General features: G+C 31.2%; 2 protein-coding genes across 3 annotated transcripts in view; both read right to left on the bottom strand.

Annotated features, from left to right (window-relative positions):
* Nucleotides 1-7,294, bottom strand: part of pav (pavarotti) — a 30,973-nt gene extending 23,679 nt beyond the window's left edge. The window contains exon 1 of the mRNA XM_067280338.1: nucleotides 7,138-7,294. Coding sequence (XP_067136439.1) covers nucleotides 7,138-7,148 — 11 coding nt within the window. The 5' untranslated portion in view covers nucleotides 7,149-7,294. The remainder of the gene's footprint in view (nucleotides 1-7,137) is intronic.
* Nucleotides 7,295-15,776: 8,482 nt separating this feature from the next.
* The window catches only part of cnc (cap-n-collar), a 58,895-nt gene continuing 50,719 nt past the window's right edge, over nucleotides 15,777-23,952 (bottom strand). For both annotated transcript variants that reach the window (XM_067280325.1, XM_067280315.1), the window contains exons 7-11: nucleotides 22,717-22,923; nucleotides 21,393-21,493; nucleotides 18,657-18,827; nucleotides 18,139-18,582; nucleotides 15,777-18,049 (exon numbers count right to left, since the gene is read on the bottom strand). In XM_067280325.1, coding sequence (XP_067136426.1) covers nucleotides 17,696-18,049; nucleotides 18,139-18,582; nucleotides 18,657-18,827; nucleotides 21,393-21,493; nucleotides 22,717-22,923 — 1,277 coding nt within the window. In that variant the 3' untranslated portion in view covers nucleotides 15,777-17,695. The remainder of the gene's footprint in view (nucleotides 18,050-18,138; nucleotides 18,583-18,656; nucleotides 18,828-21,392; nucleotides 21,494-22,716; nucleotides 22,924-23,952) is intronic.

Genomic DNA, 23,952 nt, shown 5'->3' with positions numbered 1-23,952 from the left:
AATACTTTAAAGTATTCATATTTTTTAAATTAGAAATAAAATATAATACTTATTTTTTTAATTCCTAACAGAGAAAATGATTCCAAATCTCACTAAAATTAGAAAGCTTTAATCCTGATGAAATAAATGTTAAATTAACCTCCTGCTTATTAAATAATTAATTTTGAAAATATTTAAAATTAACATGTGCTATTTAAAATATTGAAAATGGTATAATTATTTGAATTCTAAAGTATTAAATTAGCAATCATTTATATATTTATATTATTAAAACTTATTAAAATATGACTTCTTACATAAAAAATTTTACAACATGAAACTTCTTTATAAGTCAAGTCATATTTAAGTTTTAAAAACAATATTTATTTATTATGACATTAAAAATTGCAGCCCAGCATTGTGACAATCATATTTTTAATTTATTTAATTTAAAATATATACTCTCCACCTCAAATCAGTAGTGGCTTGCCCCTATACATAACATCATATTTTTACTTTAACAACAGAGTTGTGCCAATCATCTATCTAACATCTTCTGGGGGAAATTTTTTGAATTGAAATAATGTGACTTTGTTTGCATCAGAAGTTCATATATAGTTAATCAAGGCCTTCTGCCACTAAGGTTTCCATATCTGGTCTCATCTTTCATTTATCTACCTCCATTCTAAAAATTAAGGAAAGATAGATGGATGAGAAACAACCAAACACCTTAAGTTGCTGAGTTTTCTCAGCAACTTAAGGTGTTTGGTTGTTTCTGATTTAATTTTTGCTGAGTTCACTTCAATGATAGATGGATGACAATGGAAATTTATAAGTCTATAATTTTTTTCAAATTGCAGCCCAAAAATAATAAATCAAATTTGCAATTGAAAATATTACTCTGTTAATATCAAACTTTTTTCAACTGGTGTCAGAAAAAGTTCTGTACAGTTTGTTGTTTTGATAAAGGTAGATTAAGTAGAAAAATATTCAAAATTTTATCATTCTCTAATGCAACTTGGCATTCAAAATTCTTTTAACAGTAGCAAATAGTCAAATTCAAAGATTAATTTTTGATTTTTAGCATTAATTTTTACTAACAAGTAATTATGTTATTTTAAAAAATAGAAAAATAAAATAACATTTCAGTAATCAATTCTTATAAACAAATCTTGCAAAACAACAAAAAAATAAAATAAAACAAAATAGAGATTTCAACCAAATAGTATTGAATTGTCACTGGCAAAATCTCACTTAGTATTAGATCATTTATTAAAACATCTAATTTTTTGATAAAACAAGAAAATTCTATCATTATGCAAATTTTATCAGATATGCAACCAACACTTTGAAGATGTTTACATAAACTAATTAAGATGCAAATGGATTTTATTAGTTGAACTCCATCATTACCAAGAGTTAAAGATAATTATTTTAATGCTTCTAAACCAAGTATGATAAATGCATCTATCAGATCCTTCCGATATAATCCAGCAAACATTAGGCTTTAATATGATAAATGCCACTTCCTTCTTAACTTTGACTTCAGATTCTAAAACTAAAAACAATACATCTATAACAAAAATTCTTTAAGCATCTGAAAGTGGCCCATTAATCAATCAAAAACATTTTCTTCTACAAATCTATCTACCGTTAACAGTTTATTATTTACATAAGTTAACTATAGTAGCTTATTTAACCTTATTCTGAAGTTAAAATCATTCATATCAATTAAAGAAACTATTAGTAATGCTGTTAAGATAAAACAAATATAAATCTATGTTTAAGCTATATATATGTTACTGAGAATGACCAAAATCTGGCAAATGTCGACTTTCTCCGGTGAATGTCAGCATTCACACAGTCGTTTCATGTATGTACAAAATATTTGATAAATATCATTATTTCTTATTTACACTGACATTCAGCATGCACTGACATGAATGTTGAATAAAAATATTGTTCCTAGCATTTAGTTGTGGAACAATTTTTGTTGTAATTACAGCATGTATAGCCTTGCCTTCCACTTCTTGAATTAGTTGCAGCTGCTTCTGAAGGACATTTTTTATCTAACCTAACCTAACATTAATAATATAACCAAATATTCGGTCTTTCATCAACGGTCTCTTGTATGTGTTAACATTCACTGGAGAATCTCGACATTCTCTATTTTTGGTCTTTAGGGGGTTTACAAGTATATTTTTTTATTAGGAATCTAACAGTTTGATTTGACTTTGTTAAAATGATGCCCTGGTAGCAAAACTAGAACTAACATTTAATAAATGACTAACAGAGCTTCCAAACATCACTTGCTATTGCAAGAGAGTTTTTTACACTACATATCTTCTTCATACTATCTGACGTGTCCTTTCAATTTATCAAAACTGTTTGGTTGAGTTTTGCCATGTCCAATAACAAGTCACAATAATAAATGTTAACTGTTCTAGTTTACAATTAGACAAGTGTTGCTTTTATTGTGAACAATTAAATATAAGATATTCACGAGCTGGAATTCTATACATTCTTTTCATTCCTGTCCCTTTTAGAAAGACTGCATTGATGAAGAATTCATGCATTTTTGTTGAGCTGCAATTGAAAAAATTGTAGACCTATAAATTCCCACTGTCATCCATCCATCAGTCTTTCCTTAATCTCAAGAACAGAGTTAGATAGATAGATGAAAGACAAAACTAGATTTAGAAACCTTAGGGGCAGGATTCCCCAATTCACTATATACAAACCAGAGTCACATTATTTCAATTCAAAATTTTTCCTCTGAAAGGAGTTAATAGATGACCAGCAAAACTCCATTGCTAATGGAAAAGTATGATGTACAGGGGCAGAACACTACTTATAACTTGAGGTGGAAAGCATATATTTTAAATTTAAAAAATTAAAAACATGATTAAAAATTACAGTCCAGCATTGTGGCAATGTCAAAATAAATAATTGCTCGTTCACCAATGAAAATCCATATTAAAAGTTTGGTTACATTTTAGCTCTGGATTTGTCAGGTATCTCTCCTAGTGTGTGTGTGTGTGTATATATATATATGTATTTGTTCCTATGTTTACTTGACAGTATAAATATATAATCACTAAGTTTTCTGTAAAAAATTCAATTTTATTCTTATTTTTACATATATACAGTAGAGCATCGATTATCCGACCCCCGATCAACCGTCACATTGGTTAACCGACCGCGTTCTAGTCGGCAAATTCAAATGTCCGCTAGTGATGTGGCGCTACAATATTTGGTTATGTCTTGGCTACTTTAATATTATTTTTGTTAAATTTTTGCATGTTTTAGCTGGCAGCACTGGCTCGACCATGAAAGGGAGGCTAGTATTTAAACCAGGCCTAATACACTATACTAATAATGTATTTTTTCATACTTTTTGGTTATTGACCAATCCCAGTCCCCAATTAAGTCGGATAATCGATGCTCTACTGTATGTATATATATATATATCAGTTTTGATTTGCTGTATAGAACAATTTCATACAGTACTGAACCAAATAACTACCAAGCTTGAGACTGAAACTGAAATTTTCTGGGTTTCAGGACACAAGCTAAATATATACTTAAAATATAAAATTAAAATGGAAAGATGAGCAAAAGTGTTTTTAACACATCACTGGTCAACAGTCACAGTAAAATTTGTCATCATGTGACACATTAGCCACAGAAACCAAAACAAAGCGGCCACACAGCAAACTATAGCCCACAAAACTCAAAATTAGCCAGTTTAAAAACAGCTGGTTTTCTAGTAATTCCAAATTTCTGTATACCGGATGTTCAGTCTGGTACTGTATAAACATAAATGAAAACACAAATTAATGGTAAAGATTGAATGAGCTTTGAGGAAGCAACTTTTATACATAATAATCATATCAGAAATGTTCTATAATGAACTCATAATTCTATTAGTATACTTTTAAGAAAATAACTACTTGATTAGTAGTTATTTTCTTAAAAATATACTAATATGTAATACAACTTTCTAATACATTTCTTGGATAATCCAGAACTACTCTGTGGACCGTAGTTTTGGAAATGCTATCCTAAATCAAGAATCCCATCACATTTAAATTACATTTTACAATTAAGGCCAAATGATCTACCAGATTATATCAGGCTACAATACGGCTACTAATAACAATTAATCTTAAGTAATTTCGTTGAGATAAGGTTAGGCAGTATATTTGCTGGTTTAATTTTGAAGGTTTTAAGTGGAAGAAATTATATAAAATTATCATTCGAAAACAATTTAAAAGGATACTATAGATTACCACCTATGGAATTTCGGGACTTTGAGTATATATCTGAACTGAGGGGATCGAGATGGGTTCAATGATACCCTACTTTTGGACTGGAGACGAAAAATAAAAAAGTTATCATACTTTTCAGTCATCACGTGATCATCACACGATCGCCCAATATAATCCAGCAAATTGTTTGGCCCTAATCAAAAATTGGATATTTATACTTTTACAATATTCTGGTACACCACACACATTTTTACAGCAAAAGAAGTTTGCGGAATAATCGTTTTTGGTTTATTTTATAAACTACTTCAGGTTTTAGAGTTTAAAACAAGAAGCAGGTTTATAAAATAAACTAAAACGTTTGTACAGTGTTCATTTTATTACAAGTTATCTCTTCCAGTTTTAATTTTGGACTTTATTCCAGTACATGCCAAAGAAAGTCAAAACAAATGATTTTGATCAATTATACAAGTTTTTTATGTGCAGGACCATGCAGTTATCTTGTTTATTTATATAAAAGTAACATTAAATTGTGCTGTACTATAGATTGCCACCTATGGAATTTCGGGACTTTGAGTATATATCTGAACTGAAGGGACTGAGACTAGTTCAACGGTACCCTACTTTTGGACCGAAGACAAAAAATAAGAAAGTCATCATAGTTTTTAAGTTATCATACTTTTTTAATGCTATCATGAGACAGCACCGTAGTTGCTAGTACCACCATCTTGTGGTAAAGTCTGCAAACCATGACGTCGAACTACGGTCATCTCCCAGAGGGATAAGTTAGGTTTGTTGGACAAGCCGCAAAAGCAGTGCACAGTACTAGCAATAGAGAGCGTGTCGGCGGCTGAGGGGCCGCAGGCCCCGAGGTTGAGGAGCGCAAGGGTGTGTGAAAAGGACTTAACTCAAACTGTAGACGATCAGTGTGCTTGTGGATCAACATCTGCCTCTGTTGAAGGTATATATGGCTGACTTGCCGAACTGCCTGTTAAACACGCGATTGGCAAGCGCCAAATCCGACAGAGGGCGTTCAAAATGGCTGCCGAAACAGGTAAGGAGCCGACAGGAAGCGTCTTGTAGAAGGCGAAACCGTTTTGGATGCTGGACACATCGTATTTTGTGGATTAAACTCTAACAACAACACTGAACATAGTTTTATTTATCACAATAGTTATGTTTTTATATTAGAACATGGTGTATACTGCTTAAAATATTTAAACACTTCTCACCTGCTAACGTGTAACAGGTGAGAAACGTTTTAATTCTACACACGATAAGAATTATTATTTAAAAATAAAATAAAAGACTATGTAGTCATGACGTAGCGGTAATATTCCTATTCAAGTTTGAAAATTATTCTTTTGAAAATCTGAAGCCGTCCACATAAAAAGAAAAAAAATGTCTAATTTTTTTTTTGTAAATGGACATGCCTGTCGAAAAATTGTTTTTGTACGCAGATCGGAAAGAAAATAGGTAAATTTTCTATCTTCATATACATATGTCGAGATAACTTTCCAGTCAAATTTTTAAAAATATTCTTAATTGAAAATATAAGTTAATTTACGTTTTTTGTTTTCATTTTAGTATTATGCTCGGATATCACATGTTTACGAAAACCAGACAGCCCCGCTTTGCACGTGCATTCTCCCTGTAATTGAGATGTATTAAAACGACAATATCTGAGATTGCAACACTAAAGCAACAACGCGAACTTTCAGTGTTGTTGTTAGAGTTTAATCCACAAAATACAATGTGTCCAGCATCCAAAACGGCTTCACCTTCTACAAGACAACGTTTCCTGTCGCCGATACAGTCTAGAATTTGACATAAATTCAATGTATTTAATAAATATATAAAAATATAAATACAACTATACAAAGATAAAACTTGCTTCTGAAAGACAGAAGCAAAGTTTCATCTTTGTATAGTCGTATTTATATTTTTATATATTTATTAAGTGTAAATAACGCCGGCCATGTACTTTTTATTAATTATTTACTTTATAAATTCAATGATTTGTTCTCCATTTGGTCATCGCAGTAGTCGTCACCGATGGAAACTGAATCGGCTCAGGCATTGAACAAACACATGGTCAGTTCCTTACCTGTTTCGGCAGCCACCTTGAGCGCCCTCTGTCGGATTTGGCGTTTGCCAATAGGCTTAGCAGAGAGAGAGTGAGGCAACTCCCGATCATCACACGATCGCCAAAAAAAGTATGATAACTTTTTTATTTTTCGTCTCCAGTCCAAAAGTAGGGTATCATTGAACCCATCTCGGTCCCCTCAGTTCAGATATATACTCAAAGTCCCGAAATTCCATAGGTGGTAATCTATAGTATCCCTTTAAATTGTTTTCGAATGATAATTTTATATAATTTCTTCCACTTAAAACCTTCAAAATTAAACCAGCAAATATACTTTAATATAAATATGCTATGACAAGCACTTTTGATTCTAATTGGGATCTGCTTCAGGTCAAAACGTTTGATAAAAATTAGAATGCTAAAAGAGCAATTTTAAATTTTAAAATCACTGGAACGATTAAATATTCGAACATTGTGATTTTAATATCGATTAAATATTCCAACGATTCTTGTTCGAATATTTAATCGATATTAAAATCACATCTACGTGTTAACATAAACACTAAAAATTAACATAAAAATTCGGCAAATATATTTGTTACAAATCCTAACGGAAGTAGTAATGATAGTAAATATAATTAAGAGGGGGGAAAAAAGTGTATATTTTATAAACTTATACCAAATCATTAACATCTTACATAAATTATATTTATTATTTAATAAATGGAAGATTCATTACTCTGTTATTATGCCTAAACAATAACTTAAATATCAATATTAACTTCAGTCGCAGGTTATACTTACGTTGGTTTCATTTTGATTTTAAAAATAAACCTATTTAATCCTAAAATTAATTGAAGAAATATTTATAAAACCGAATAAAAAGTTGAACTTTTCATAAAAATCGAAAACTCTTAAACTTCTTTTCAAATTTGCCAAACGAACTTTGACGACCAATCACAGCGCTTGATCGATCGAAGCGACATTACTAAACATATTTTAAAATGATAATAATAAAATTTTCGCTTTCGTTTTTTCTTTCGTTAAATTTAATTAAGTAATGATTTAATACATTTATTATATTACTTTTTATTATTAAATTAAATATTTTAATTTTTAAAAATAATTTCGAAATTTTTATTTTTGTTCGTATTGATATATAGATTATAACTATATTCGTTCCGTTAGTGGGTAAAAACGTATATATATATATATATATATATATGATCTTTGATATCGTATTTTCTAATAATGAAGTTTACATTCAATTAAAATTATTATTATCATTTTCTTTCGTAATAAAAACAAAATGTTAACTCTAGAGTTTCGTTTCTCAACCGGTGGTCACACTATTATGTACTGTATAATACCCTAGAGATGCGGCCGGATGGCCGAGCGGTCAAGGTGACAACCTACCGCTCTGGGGGACCCGGGATCGAATCCGAACGGGTCGAGAAATCCCCAGGAATTTTTCGGGGGGTGGTCCGTTCGGATATGTCGGGCCCCGTCCCTCACCACCCGGTCGCTCCATTGTGGGCCTGGCTGAACCCATAATGGGGCTACTAAAAGAGGCCTTCTTAGTGCCCACAGGGCGGAAAGAGTTAAAAAAAAAGTACCCTAGAGATCCGCGGCATATCATGATGGGGGGTTTTAGTGACTTTTATTTTAACAGATTACGTTTAGAAAAATTAACTTTATTTCAAATTCAATTAATAACAAATACCTTAAATTAACTTAAAGCAAAATATTTTTAGTTTGCCAGTAATTCACCGAAAAACTTTTCTTTAGATCAGTCGTGTTCGGGTCTATTAGTCACCATTAATTGTGCATTTCCAAATTACTACAAAGGTCGATGAATCAAAAATTTAAAATTACTTATCATTACTCTATAATATGTACTATTTTAAAATAAATAAATAAATATATATTGCTTTTTCCGCCCTGGTGGCACTGAGAAAGTCTTTTATCCATACCCACTGTGGGTTCAGACAGGCCACAATGGAACCCAATATTTTCGGGCCAGATCGTTCCTGAAAATTTTGGAATATTTTTTTTTTTTTTTCAAATCTCCACAGCGCTACGTAAACTGCCCTTTAACTGCTTCCTCCTCCATACGGCCGCCATGTTGCCAATAAAAAAATTCAATGTAAGATTAAAATTATAATATGCCAACTTAATTTAAAAAAAGATAAGAAATCTGAAAAGTGTATAAAAAAATCTAAAAGTATACTGATTTTAGCTGTCAGATTTCAATATTATCAAAAAAAAAAAATCAAGCCACCACATACTATATACAGTACATAAGCCTTTATCAGCAAGCATGGTCAAAGACGTTAAAAAATTATAGAAAAATCATATTTTTAAGCAAATATTTCCCTTGTCATTTTTAAAATTTTTATTTTTTGTGAGAAAAATCTAAAAAACAAAACCACGAAGTATGAGTCGGCAGATCGAAAAGAAAATAATATAAATGAAAGTCCCGACTTTCATTTATATTATTTTCTTTCTGCTGATTCATATCCTTTTAGAATAAAAGTAACATAGAGATGACTTGTTCATTCGAACGAATTGATTCACGATATAACGTTTGGCCGAAAACTTTAATATTTACGATGGACGCACTTAAGTTCATTAATTCGACATTTACAATTCACAACTTTTGCTCATTAATTATTTATATAAAATTTTTTAAAATTGATTTCTAACTCGTAAGCAGAAGCCATCTCAGGTGTAGATAAAATTCCTAAGTGAGAGCGCACTTTTTTTTTTTTTTTCTTTAACTCTTTCCGCCCTGTGGGCACTAAGAGGGCCTCTTTTAGAAGGCCCATTATGGGTTCGGCCAGGCCCACAATAGAGCGACCGGGTGGTGAGGGACGGGGCCCGACATATCCGAACGGACCACCCCCCGAAAAATTCCTGGGGATTATTCGACTTGTTCGGATTCGATCCCGGGTCCCCCAGAGCGGTAGGCTGCCACCTTGACCGCTCGGCCATCCGGCCTCTGTGAGAGCGCACTATGAGCGCTCTCGGAAACTCTGTACAGATTACTTTTATAAGTCTATTGTACTGTATAAAGGACGTAGAAAGCTTCTATGGGACCCAGGATAAAGTGGGCTCCTACGCCAATAAAACGCTTTTGATTGTTTTTTATTAATAAAATACAATCGTTTTGTTAGTAAAAATAACATTAATTTGTAAGGGGTTTTTTTGCAACTGTTTCTGCCTTGTGGGCACTAAGAAGACCTTTTACAGCAAACCCATTATGGGTTCGGCCAGGCCCACAATGGGGCGGTCGGGTGGTGAGAGACAATTTGTAGGGGTATGAACCACTACGTATCCTAAGTTTTCTCCAAACACGGGAAAAAATTCCCAGTTTTCCTCTGAGAGAAAGGGCAGCTGAACCCTGACTGTTTTTGAATCTTTCTGCAGGAAGTGCCATTCACTTCTATATCGCTATCAATATCATAATTTATTAGAAAACTTCACAAATTTAAATTATATATATTTTTTTAAATCTAGTGCATTGACAGCCGAATCGTAGCAACTTCTCAGAAATCTGCGTGCCGGATATGTCGGACCCATCCTTCACTATCGGCCGACTCCATTGTAGGCTTGGCCAAACCCATAATGGATTTAATTTAAAACGCTCTCTTGGTACCCAACGGGAGGAGTAAAAAAAAAATAGAAAAAAGTTGGGACAAGATGCTGCTACGGTCTAAAAACTTGTTTACCTCGTAGACACTATGTCAGATAAGTCTGGAAAATCACATGTTAGTAGAGGTTGGTAAATTGACGATGAACAGGTGATAAATTAAACTTGAATAGTTTAGTTTACCAATATTAGGTCATTTTTTCCGCATCCTTCTCAAAGCCTACATCAACCAGACGGCCGAGTAGCCGAGAGATTAAGGGCCCATCCTTCAACTCACGGCTGAACCAAAGTGGCGATAAAAATCTGCTTGTTTCGACATTCAGTGTGAAATTGAATCACAAATCACCAGTGGCGTGCCGTGACATTTGATGATAGGGAAGCTGTGTTTCTGTAAGAAGCCGACTTACAGGGGCAATCAATTAATTGCGCGTCAGGGCCCGTTCGTATTCGTTTGTTCGATAAGCCAGTAAAAACCGTATACTTCTTTAAATGTATTTTTAATAGATTATCTGACGTACTTAATAAATAACAGAGGTAATTATATCGAAATTTCTTATTAGATTCAATAAATTCTCTACGCCCTCTAAATGCCAATTCTCTTTTCGAGAAAAAACATATAACATCTATTAATTTAGATATACCTATTAATCGTAATTATCTCGTTATAATTTTCAATATTTATTTTGTATTGTCTACCATTGTTAAATTCTATTCTATTTTGATTTCCAAATTGCTTCAATTTTACGAAAGAATCGTCATTCGTCATAAATTTTATCGTCAAAATGTCGAAATTTTTTGTCGACGTATTTATATTTAATTTAGGCATTGGTCTTTCTCTTTTAATAATGTTTTCTTTTTCATTATATGGTCTCGAGCCAAAACTTTTTTAAAATAAATTTTTGAATCACTAGCCACGATATAAGGGCTAAAATTAAAATTATAAAAAACTTACTTGGTAAAACAAAATGTGTGACGAATATACATACCTAGTACAAAAAATTCTTCAATTGTACGAATATACTTTTAAAGAAACTTATAATTAAATATAACTTTGTGAAGAAACGTACATAAAAATAACAAAATATTCTTTACTTTTTAAATCTTAAAACAGTCCACTTAGTGAAATAGCTCCCTACGAGTGGCTAATGAATGAAATCGGAGACGGTCCAGGTAGGTGTGTGCGTGCCAAATCCCGAGGGTGCCGATACCGGTCAATGTCAAATGCCTCTTTTGTCGCATCACTAGTATATCTCAAAGGACGCCACAGGGCTGTTGTAAATTTTAAACGTTTCTCACCATAGCTGTAAAAATCTAAATATGTTAAACTTAACAGATTGTCCGTCGTTCGTTTTCTAACTAATTCGTTTTAGGGCCAAGTGTCCACGAAAATTTCCAAAATTTACAACTTTTCGGTCACTCTCATTGAACTGGAAAAATTTCTGTCTTTATTACATCTAATATTATGAAGAGATCAGTCCCCACTGTACTCGGCAAGAGATTGGTTCGGTTAAGCTTCTGTTTAAGTAAAATTTCGGCTCTTTCATCGGGGTTTTACTTATGTTTCTAATTCCCTAATCGCTTAATTATTTAACTACTACTTAAATAGAAATAAGTCGAAACCGGTTACTTTGTACTTGAATATCTCTAGTCTTGGGAAAGAAGTGGAAAGAAATTTTTATGACAACCGATACATAAATCGTAAATTTAAAGAAAATAAATTCTAGAGCTTTTTTGTACCATTGTACAGTACGTCTCATTCATTAAATTTGGTTGTAAATGATGCTGCCAAAGTAACAGTTAATTTTTTAACACTGTACTAGAATTGTACACGTTTTTTCTGCATCCCCTTACAGATGGGACATACTAAATCGTAATATCACCGGTTTAGCATTGAAATCCGTAAGTAATATAAGATGGGAAAGCGGAATAAACGCAGAATAAATATATCAAATATTTTAATGGATTTTTTTTAAAACTCCTGTCAACTATACGGAACTATCATAAAAACAAGCCAGTAAACTTCTATCGGTTGGGTTAAGTTATAAATCTAGTCTAGGGTGGGCAACCTTTTTTATAACGTGGGCCAGAATAAATTTTACGTTATTTCCGCGGGCCGTAGTAGTTAATTGACGCCTTCTTGTGACTCGTAATTTTTTTAGTCTGCAAATATGAAATAAATAAATAAAAAGTTAATTACTACATTTATTTCTCTTATCGTTTTCGAAAATTACAAAGAATTGGAAAAATAACTATTAATTAGTTATTTTTCCAATTTAATAATCTATTAAAGATCTCGCGGGCCGGATAGAAACTTTTCGCAAGCCGTAGCTGGCCCGCGGGCCGGGGGTTGCCCGCCGTTGATCTAGTCTACTCATGATTCACATAATCGGGCGAGGGGGCCGAATATCTAGCAGGCAGGCGGCTAACAGCCCACAACCGGTCCGGGATATAAAATTAGAAGCTTTATGTGTGAAGCATCCACCAGCTAAACCGGGTGACGTTGGTGCTCTGTAAAGCGCATGCGCCAATGCCTATAATCTGGCTGCTTGGAAGTTGACGGGTAGGAGGCTAACAGCTCAGAACCGGTCCGGGATATAAAGTTAGATGCTTTATGTGTGAAGCATCCACCAGCTAAACCGGGTGAGGTTGGTGCTCTGTAAACCGCATGTGCCAATGCCTATATAATCTGGCTGATTGGAAACACCTGGTTTCGACATTCCTTCCGCCACTAAATTATTCGAATATACAATAGCAACCTTATCGTTTTTTCACATGTAGTATAGAAATTTGTAAAAGATACATAATGCAGTTATAATAAAATATTAATTTTAATTAATGCAAAGCACGTTAAAATATGAAAATTTATATTTTATAAAATACAAGGGAAGGTCATTGGAAGGTGGAATCGGCGCTTCCATCGCTTCCAATGACGGTACGCCACTGCAAATCACACGCGAAAAACAGCAAGATGTCGAGCCTCTATACAATGGGAGTTCCGGGCACCACACAACTAGCGTTTCATGACGTCACGTGGCAAGTTCCAGCAGAAAAGTAGGAAGTCACGTTGAGAATCAAATGCAGATTTTTGCAATGCTGCCTGCGCTTCCATATTGGGAATTTTTTGGGACGACTTTTTTCACTTTGATCTTTTTTCAGTAGACTAAAACAAACATTTTGACGTGACAGAACCTGTGAAATACTGTTTAAATAGTGTGATCAAATGTTATTAGGAATTATTCATTAAAAAATTATTCAAAAATGATTCTATTGTTAACAAGGGGAGAACCAGACGTTCGGGTCTCCGATTCTAACGAAACTTGATGAGCACAGACTTAAACACAAACAGCTCCTTGTCCAAATAATAGGACCCGTAGCCTACGTGAGCTGCACACTCCATATTAACCATTCGACAAAGACAAGTAATAGGACCCACTTCTCAAGCGTTTCCAAAAATTGGGCCTCGGAAAATTTAATGTTTATAAGTCGCCTCATTACATGGAAGGCATAAAGCTGCTTATTTCCATCAAACTCTATTCTTTACTAAAACAGAGAAAATCGTTTAGCTAACGGAAAAACTTGAAAGCCCGTTTTACTACCGATATTCTTTTTAAATTTTAACTTTATAAAAATTATTTCTAAAATTATAAAATGGTATATGTGAGCACATACAATTATTAGCGAGGTTGAGGCCGAAGTTTTAAACGCGAAAACGCGTACGTCCAGCGCCGCTTTCCTATAAGCCTAGAAGTTTGACAATGGCGTTTGGAACGTGTGGAATCATGCTCGACATTGCCAAACGCCATTGTCAAACAACAAGAAAGCGGCGCTGAACGTCCGACGTACAAGTTTTCGTGTTTAAAACTTTGGCCTCAACCTCGCTATTTTCTGGTGTTAGATTAACCTATTTCTTGTTGTAAACAATTTGATTTACTATTATTTTTTAATGAGAAAAGTCAAATTTTCTGTAAAAGTATCTGACAAGTCTTTTGTTACTGCGAATCCATGTGATAGGGAATTTTCCAGTTTACATACAAATTGAGAAAGAATTGTTCATGAAATAAAACTAACAATATTTTAATTTTTTTACCAGGGTGTTGTTAACTCTATTGAAGCATCAATGTTCAGGTTGTGTGTGACTAACTGCTAAGTAGTACAGTACATGTTGGAATCTTCTAGATCATTTTAAGAACACTTCTCAAATAAAAATGAATAACGAACCTACTGGAACTGGTATAATAAAGAGAAAACAACACCTTTTTTAAATTCCAGCAAAAGTTTAACTATATAAAAACGTTTTCAACTGATTTCATCAGTCTTCTTCAGTTACTCGAACAAAAAAACAAAAAGAACGAACCAAATTCAAATTTACAAAATCACGAGAATGGAAAGAATTCTCGTGATTGCGCAGACTATGCAAAAACGATGTACCGATAAACGGTAAAAAATGCAAATTCTTGACAAAAAAATGCCGATTCTTGACAAACTATATATAATATCACAATCTTACGTTATCCAATGAATGATTTCCAAGCAGACGATAGCCCATCTGCGTCCCTGTGGTTGATGCAATGGGATGTTAATTGTGCCCTATATATTTCTAATTTCTCCAAATGTCTAACGGCCTGTTTAGATCTAGTGGCTTTTATGATGGAAGCACTATCCCAGTGTACCGTGATCTCCTGTTGCTTAGCAAATGCTGCTAGGACTGTGCTGTCAACTGTCCTCTTAACTGATTGCTTATGCTCTTTTATTCTTTGCTGTAAACCACGCGAACTGAACAGAAAAAAACAGTGGTCATGGACTATATTCCGTTTATTAAAAGTATTGTTAAGAAGGTATCCAAAGAAAGGAACTTACGCATAATATATAGGCGCAACCCGACAGTATACCGTCTGTTAAGGAATGATAAGAGGAAAGAGAAACCAAATGAGCTAACAGGAGTGTACTCAATTCCAATCAGGGACCAACGTTTTAAATCCGATCTAGTGTACATTGGGGCCACCTTGCGTGGTTTACAGCAAAGAATAAAAGAGCATAAGCAATCAGTTAAGAGGACAGTTGACAGCACAGTCCTAGCAGCATTTGCTAAGCAACAGGAGATCACGGTACACTGGGATAGTGCTTCCATCATAAAAGCCACTAGATCTAAACAGGCCGTTAGACATTTGGAGAAATTAGAAATATATAGGGCACAATTAACATCCCATTGCATCAACCACAGGGACGCAGATGGGCTATCGTCTGCTTGGAAATCATTCATTGGATAACGTAAGATTGTGATATTATATATAGTTTGTCAAGAATCTGCATTTTTTTGTCAAGAATTTGCATTTTTTACCGTTTATCGGTACATCGTTTTTGCATAGTCTGCGCAATCACGAGAATTCTTTCCATTCTCGTGATTTTGTAAATTTGAATTTGGTTCGTTCTTTTTGTTTTTTTGTTCGAGTAACTGAAGAAGACTGATGAAATCAGTTGAAAACGTTTTTATATAGTTAAACTTTTGCTGGAATTTAAGAAAGGTGTTGTTTTCTCTTTATTTAGAACACTTCTCAATCTTTCATTGAAATTGTAAGAGTATACTTTTCATTCTTAATGCCACTGTTATTGTTTGCACCTAAAATTCAATTGAATTTCCATATTCTTAAGCTTTATAACATTTTACAGCTCCAATGATAAATTTGTGTTTAATACATTGCAACGTTATTTGCTCTTTTCAACAATTATATTTGATTACGACTGTCATATTGATCTAAATCTATTGTCATGTAAATAATCTTTAAGATTTAGAAACTTTATTAAAAATAATTTATTTTCATGAAAATGCCCAAATTACACTAGTTGGTATGCTGTATCATTATATGCCCAGGAAGAAATTATACAAATTGAAAAACTGCCAACAAAGCAAATAAACGAAAACAACAATACCTACTTCAAATTTTGATGTTGAAATTTCTTCTATGAGTTGCTGTTTTCTCATATTACATGTAAAATTCTGAGTTAAAACAACATTCAATGTATATATACTTCTGTAAAATTAAAAAAAGGAACATAGGAGTAAAACATGTAATAAACAAACAGACAAATCTTTACAAATATCCTTCTTTTTATATTGCTAAAAATATAAATTTTGTTAATTCTCACTCACAATCATTTCACCTTTTTTTTTTGTTTTGATAAAATTGAGAGAACAACAAATAATAAATAGTATTCAAACAATCAAGATAAGATATATATATATTATAGACAATTACATAAAAACTAGTCAAGTTTCTTATCATTTCTTTAAACAGAAATGTCAACAAGAAAACAAAGATAAAATTTCACTTTTGATACAAAAATCATATAACTTTATTTATCCCATAAATGCATTTAAATACTTAACACATCATATCAAATTACATAATTTTATCTGATATATTTCATCTCTCATAAATCCATTTAAACTTACAGAATATAATATATATATATATTTTTTTTGTTTTTTCAAAGTCAATAATGCATAATAATATACATCTATATTTACAAATCTCATTATGCACCTATTACATGGTAAAGGTTAAGAGAGGCAATATGTTAAAATATTTTTCTCTATGATTATAGATTTGTTGCAATATTAATAAAATTAAGTACATTGTAATTGATAATCAATAGTTTATAAATATTGTTTATTCTCTAAACAATAATTGAATGCCGACATTTCTAATTTGATATTACGCTACACTCGTGTAATATTGAATTAGAAATGCCGAAAATCTATTATGATGTAATGCTTATATTTATGTACATGTATGGGGTTATGTCATAAATCAAGTTGATATATCTGCCAAATGCTAAAGAATTATCAAGTAGATACACATTATACCCATACATAAAATAAATATACCCAAAATTAATGATTCGTAAGAGTAAAATGCATTTGACTTATTTCTTAAGATCACTGATGTGTCTTATTACATAAAAGAATTAAGGTACAATTAAACTAGTTACTGTTAAACATCACTATAATCATCATTAAGTAAATAAAATTTACAGTAGATACTTTAATTATAGTGCAATATTTCTTACTTTTATATAAATAACAGTTATGCTGTTGGTATTATCAATCTAAAAATATCATTATTAATTACATAACTGAATAATTAATAATATTTCTTAATAAGTAATATTTTCTAAGCTGCCATTAACATTTGATGAAGGATAAGTAAATTTTATTTCTCTCTTTATTCAATACAAAGTAAATTAAGCTGTAATCTCAATTAATGGAAAAATAATCTGGAAGCTGGAGTAACAAACTTAATATATTCTTTAAAATGCTTTACAAATAATTCTTGCTTTCTTTTAATTTCTTTGACTGATTTTTTCCATTGAGCTTGAATTGGATAATTCAGGAATTGAGCAATAACTTTTCTTAATACCTTCATCATTCTTGTATCTACAAATTTTCATTTAGTAAGCTGAAACATTTAATCTTAAAATATAATTATATTTGCTCTATACTTTTAGTATCAACTGACATATCACAGATTATCCATCAAATCACAAATTATGAATTAAAATATATTTATATCAAATAATTCTTTTACATATGGCAGATGCATTATAATGATTTAGGATATGATTATAGTATAATTGTTTTGATGATTTATAAAATTATCACAAATTTTAATAGACCTTATTGCAATTCATAGCAATTGACTTTTACAGAAATCATTTACGGTTCACTTTTCTTTTTGATCGAGCACCTTTGCTGGAATCTACGTCAGAATCTATGTTTAAGGAACTTCTATTAGATGGAATGGATATATTTCTGTCTCTTTCATTCAGTGTCAACTGAGAGAAGAAATTTGGTGGTCCTGATGGCTGTGGATTAGATGATGTACTTTGTGCATGTGCAATAAGATTATATAACTGATTATATTTGTCTTTAACTAATCGCCTGTATGAAAGCATTTGTTCCTGTTCTGCCTGCAGACTTGCTTTTTCTTCTAATAAACTTTGAAGTTCTTCTTGCAAATTCATAATCTGACCAATTTTCCTTTTCCGACAATTTTGTGCAGCAACCTATAAAAAGAAAACTTATGTTAACAAATTTAAAAAGGGTTATTTAATATTAAACATAATAAATTAATTAGTCTAAAGATGAAAAGCACCTTATTTTTTCCTCTCCTCCTGATATCTTTAATCAATGCTAATTGTTCTTCTTTGAGTTCATATTTAGATAATCTTTCATTGAATTCGTCAATTGGCAAGTGAATAATATCTTCATTTGAAATAGGAATTTTAAGCATTCTGGCTCTTCTCTCATCCCTTGATGCTTCATCTGAATAATCTTTATCTCTAATAACAGGTTTTTGTTTTGTGCTCATTGCTTCAGATGGTAAATTATATGTGTGATTATGGCGAATACTTTCTTCAAAATTTTTAAACGTACCAATATTTTGATAATGGAAATATTTATCAAACTGTTCATTAACAATATTCTCAGATATTCCAGAATTAACGTGAGTATTGTGTTTTTCAGGAGAATCGGGTTTTCTATTATCAGTATCTCTCTTATTCTCGTGTTTTCCGTAATTACAATCATCATTTTCACCCTAAATAAAAATTAATAGTTTATAAATTCTAACAACAAAATATCAGTTATTAATAAATGTTATAAATTAAATACCTTTTCATTAAAATTTAATGATTTCTTCCCAAAATACTTATATTTCTTTTGAGCTATAGGTGGATGTCTACTGGAAGAACTATCTTTTGAACATGATCGAAATGAAAATGTTTCTGCTTTAAAAGTGTTATTGTGAACAGAAGACATATCAGATGATGAATCATGAAATTCCTATAAACATAAAATTTAAATTCAAAATGCATAGCTATTACTATATTAAACAGATAAAATAAAAACATTTTGGATTGAAATTATAACCTGCTATATTTAAAGTTATTTTACCTGTTTATATTTTTGCCAAAAACAAGGAAAACAAGACAATAGAATCCATTTATTGTAATCACAATTATCATCATCAGTACTCAATATCAGATGTGAGCCCGCAGGTTTTGAAGGCATAAATTCAAGAGTTAAAAGGGGGTTCATGACCCGCAAGTTCGATAGGAAATCGATCGAATGTTGATTACACATCCAATCTGATCAGAAAGAGAAAACAAAAATCCAAGTCATCGTGATCAGATAAGAAAGAGAAAACAAAAGTCCCAGTCATCGCGAGTCAGCAAACTAGTCATCGAACATTAAATAATAGACTGGCTCAGCGCCAACAACGATGGTATAAAAACCCGATCGACTCTGGAAAGAGCACAATCATCCAGGAAGGTCTGAATCCAGTGTCTCCAGTCCCGGACACAAGACTGATCCAGCTTCCATAGTCCAGGAGGTCGTCGCATACGGTCATCAGACCACATATTAAGGTATATCGATTTGTAAACTCTCTCCCACTAGAAGTTAGGCACGTGACCACTTTATTGGTTAGATCGCAGTTAGCGATAGGGATATTTTATCCGCATTTTAGCAGTAGTTATCTTTATATCTTTATTGTATGTGTACCTTTATGGTATGTTCGCTTTTGTTATTTAATAAACCTTTATTGTTATTTGTTAAACCTGTCTCCTGTCAAAGTAAGGACGCCCGTTGACTTACTGATGCACCTCCCCACTCACTTTTGCCCTCCTAGCCATCCAACGACAACGAGGTCGGGTTTTACCAACCCGTGCAGCGTAAGTGGTCAGCGAGTTTCCCCCTGACCCTCTGCTTATCTCACACAGGATTAGAAAATCCAAAAATAAATGATGTAAGTTAAAATGTATTTATAAAACTTTTCTTATGTTAATCAGCGTTTGGTTATAGTTTTTATCTCCAAGTAAATAATCATTTTAAGTTGTCTTTTCCACTATCAGCTTCAACATGTAGCTGATAATGTGAAATTGTTATCATCTTCAGTTATTATTGGTTTAACCAATGTTTTAAACATTAAATGCTTAAAAATTTTAATAGTTATTTACTTGCAGTACAGTGATTTAAATTGCTGTGTTTTTTACTTGAATCACATGCTTGCTTTTATTAAAAATTCAAAAATAAAATAATAATGATTAACAAACCTTCCAAGTTATAAATTTTTTAATGCTTTTATGATATTCTTTAAATATCAGAGTCAATAAAACTATAATTTCCATTAATTAGTCTTATTATTTACTTGCTTAATGATATTGATTTGTTATCATCATCTATAATGGGAGTCCCAAAGTGATTACATCAAACAAATTCTACTATAATTCTTTTTAATACAAAACTGGGCTGTATTTTAAATAACTTTACCATGTAAAAAGCAAATAAGTGTACTAATACCTAATAAAATTCTAATTTATAAGTAAACAGATATGAATTAGATGCAAAAATTAGTTTTTACATTTGATTGTTTACGTCAGGATTGTCCAGTAAATATCAACCTAATTCTATTACTCCACAAGTATTATCATAAAAAATAAATTAAAACATTATTTTTGAACAGACTTTTGCTACTTCTAAGCATTTTTTCTTATCAGTTCAACATCTGTATTCAGGCAAGATAGAATTCTTTTGGTTGACCCTGAAACATTTGAAGAACTGATTGACCATCTTATTATCTGCAAACTTTTTTATTGAGATATTCCTTCAGGAAATCAAATAAATTTTAATCAGGACACATCTGGAGTATAGGAAAAATGAGGCAACACTTTCATTTCAACAAGAAACTATATTATTTGCTTATGAGGTCTTGCATTATCCTGAAATATTTTTGTACAACTTTCTTAATCTTTCCCCGTGCATGTTTCTTTCAACATTGCCAAATAATAATTCAAAATCATAGGCTGCATTGAAAGTCTTCTACTTCTTCAGGAAATCCTCATGCACACCATCACTATAATTCTAAACAACCAACACTATCACTTTACCGTCAGAGAGATGAGTGTAGAACTAGTTGCAAAACAATTTTACAATTCAAAATACAGATGTTTCAGTTATACTACTGTCTTTAAATACTGCAAGGATTTGCCAAGCTGATAGGACTTGCTTTTACGAAAATGAATCAATTTGCTATTCCTGAGCTTGTGTTAAGATGTTCTGGCATAATCTTTAACAACAAGATGGAAAAGAGCCACAAAGTTCATACTTCATCCATTCAATTGATCTATGTCACTATTTATTTGAAATAAAATCAGTTCAGATATTTACTGTACAACCTACATATTTATATATAATTATTAAAGCTTTACATGACTATTATACTAACATAAATCATTCAAAATATTAATAAGAATAAATATTTTTAAGCACTGAACATTAAAGAAAATTGATTATTATAAAATAAATAATACATTTTCTAAAAATAAAGTAAATAAACTTAAAACATACACCATCGGAAGAACTTTTATCAGAATCCATAGATGAAACAGCAGAATCACTTGTTTCTGCGAAATCTTCGAGTTGTTTAATTATTGGCATGTCACAATCATCTGAAAAAAATAATTTTTATAAGGTATCTAGAATAAAATATTTTGAATTCTTTCAATTATTTATTTCTAATACTTTATTAATAGTCTTCTGTTAACAAGAATATTAGTTTTAACAAACTTTCCAAAAGAGTATAATTTTTATAACCTATCATAATTTTAAAATCTTTCCATATTTATGATGTTAATATAGTTTCATTTTGATATAAAAATATAGAAAACAAAAAATCATTAAAATAAATAAAATATAGGATCCAAAAAACATATTTAAGTATTAAAACTGAAACTAAGTTTCAAAGATTTGTCATTAGAAAAATATTCTTACAATATTGACAATTAAAGCATTAATTGTCAATATATTAAAATTCTGTAACAATATTAATCAAGAGTGCTGATGACCAGATGGCCAAGCGATTAAGCAACAGCCTACTGCTGTGGGGAACTCAGAGTCGAATCTGAACGAGTTCAAAAACCCCAGGTGATTTTTTCATGGGTATCTTAGATGCACTGGGCCCCACCCCTCACCATCCAGATGCCCCTGGCCAAATACATAATGGCTTGATAAAAACACTATCTTAGTGCCCTCAGGACAGAAAAAGTTCAGAATAAAGATCAAGTTTAAAAAAAATAATAATTCAAATTTCCCCATATCATGATTTAAAATTATGCAAATACATTGAATGTTTATAACATTTAAAAAGTATCAAAAACTCAAAACTCAATTTTCACAATAAAAAAATAAATAATTTCATTAATTTTGTTAAAGGATTGTTTGTTTGAGTGAAGTCAAATTCAAAATTTTAAATCTAAAAATCAAATAACTTTCTCCTTCCTAAATATGTAAATGCATAAAAGCAATTATTCAATATTGATATTTTAATAAAAAAAATTAATTTACATCAAAAAGCTAAATATAGTTAAGACTAAACTGACTTCATATATTTCAAAAAAAAAAAAAATTAATGGATAATACATGTTTGTTAACAAAAGTATCTATATAAAGCAGAAAAAATGGGCATTTTCTTTCTTTCTGTCATGGTATGCCAAAAGCAGCCACTAGGGCACCTCTAGCTATTATTTAAATTAACAATATAAACTATTTTATATTTATTTTATATTTTTACAGTATAATACTCAGTATATTATTATTTTTATTTGTAATTTAGTATGCCCCAATGCCTGCATCAGGCCTTTCGACTTGTAATTTTATAATACTTAAACAATACCTTCTTCACATGACATATCCATTAATTGAAGATCCTCATCAAGTACAAAGTTTTCCAAAAATTCTGGAATGCTGCTGTTGTTAGGACAGAAGAGTTCGGGAAAACTTTCATTATAAGTAATATTCATCATATTTTCAGCCATAGGATCACTGTGATTAGATAATGCACTAGATGATGATATGGCACTGTCTTGAATTATATTTCTCTCTAAAATTTAAAATATAGAGATTTAATAAAAAATTAAACATTAAACTAAAAATTAAACTTATAAAACTACATATAATAATTAAATTTCAATTATTTACAAATTGAAAAAACATAAAAAATTATTACTGCCAGAAGTAATCTTATTAAAATGATACTAAATTGAACACATATGTCCAAAACATAAGTATAAATGACATTTATACATGAATAAAGAGAATAGTAGATGAATACCATATTTTCTGGCATATAAGATGACTTTTTAACCCAGGAAAATCTTCTCAAAAGTCGAAGGTCGTCTTATACGCCAAGTGTCGTTTTACAGGACTAGTATATCCCAAACTCTATATTTTAACTAAAAGTCGAGGGTCATCTTATACACCAGAAAATACGGTAGTTGCAAATATAGCAAGAACCGTATTATTCAACGTCATACACAGGATAATACACAACTTGCAAGATTTTACAAATCAAAGCAATAAAAGTAAGTATTTGGTGAAAAAAAAATACATATAACAATTGGACATGTATAAAAAATGGGTGGAAAGTGCTTATCAATATCTAGGCAAAGAAAATTGTCAGCATGGAATATGCATTCACTCTCTGCTTTATTCATACATCTATGCAAATTGCCACCAATTGGCTTGGTGACTTTTTCTACCTATCACCACTACTAATCGTGTTCATCATTAAGTTTTGGACATGTGTATATTTAAAATCTGTTGAGATTTAATGCTAACACACTTTTTTAACGTAAGCATATGAAAAGATTTTGAATTTGTAAATTCTTCAAAAAAAGTATAGCTTACAAACTATTTATTTGTATTTAATTTCTTATTCGGTACAGAATAAAAAATATTTTGAATTGTTTAGTTAATATAAGTTACATATTAAAAGTGTCAACAAACATTATGATGAATCATTCAAAAAATGTAAACAAAATTATTAAATTTAATATTTTTTTAACTGAAAAAAATGTCTCTAATAAGAATAAATTTGTTTTTAATATGGAAAAATATAATTCTTTATATA

Source organism: Centruroides vittatus, unplaced genomic scaffold (assembly GCF_030686945.1).
Source record: "Centruroides vittatus isolate TY-2023 unplaced genomic scaffold, ASM3068694v2 contig_12, whole genome shotgun sequence".
Classification (NCBI taxonomy): domain Eukaryota; kingdom Metazoa; phylum Arthropoda; class Arachnida; order Scorpiones; family Buthidae; genus Centruroides; species Centruroides vittatus.
Note: the sequence above shows the minus strand (reverse complement) of the source record. Positions and strands in the feature narration are given on the sequence as shown.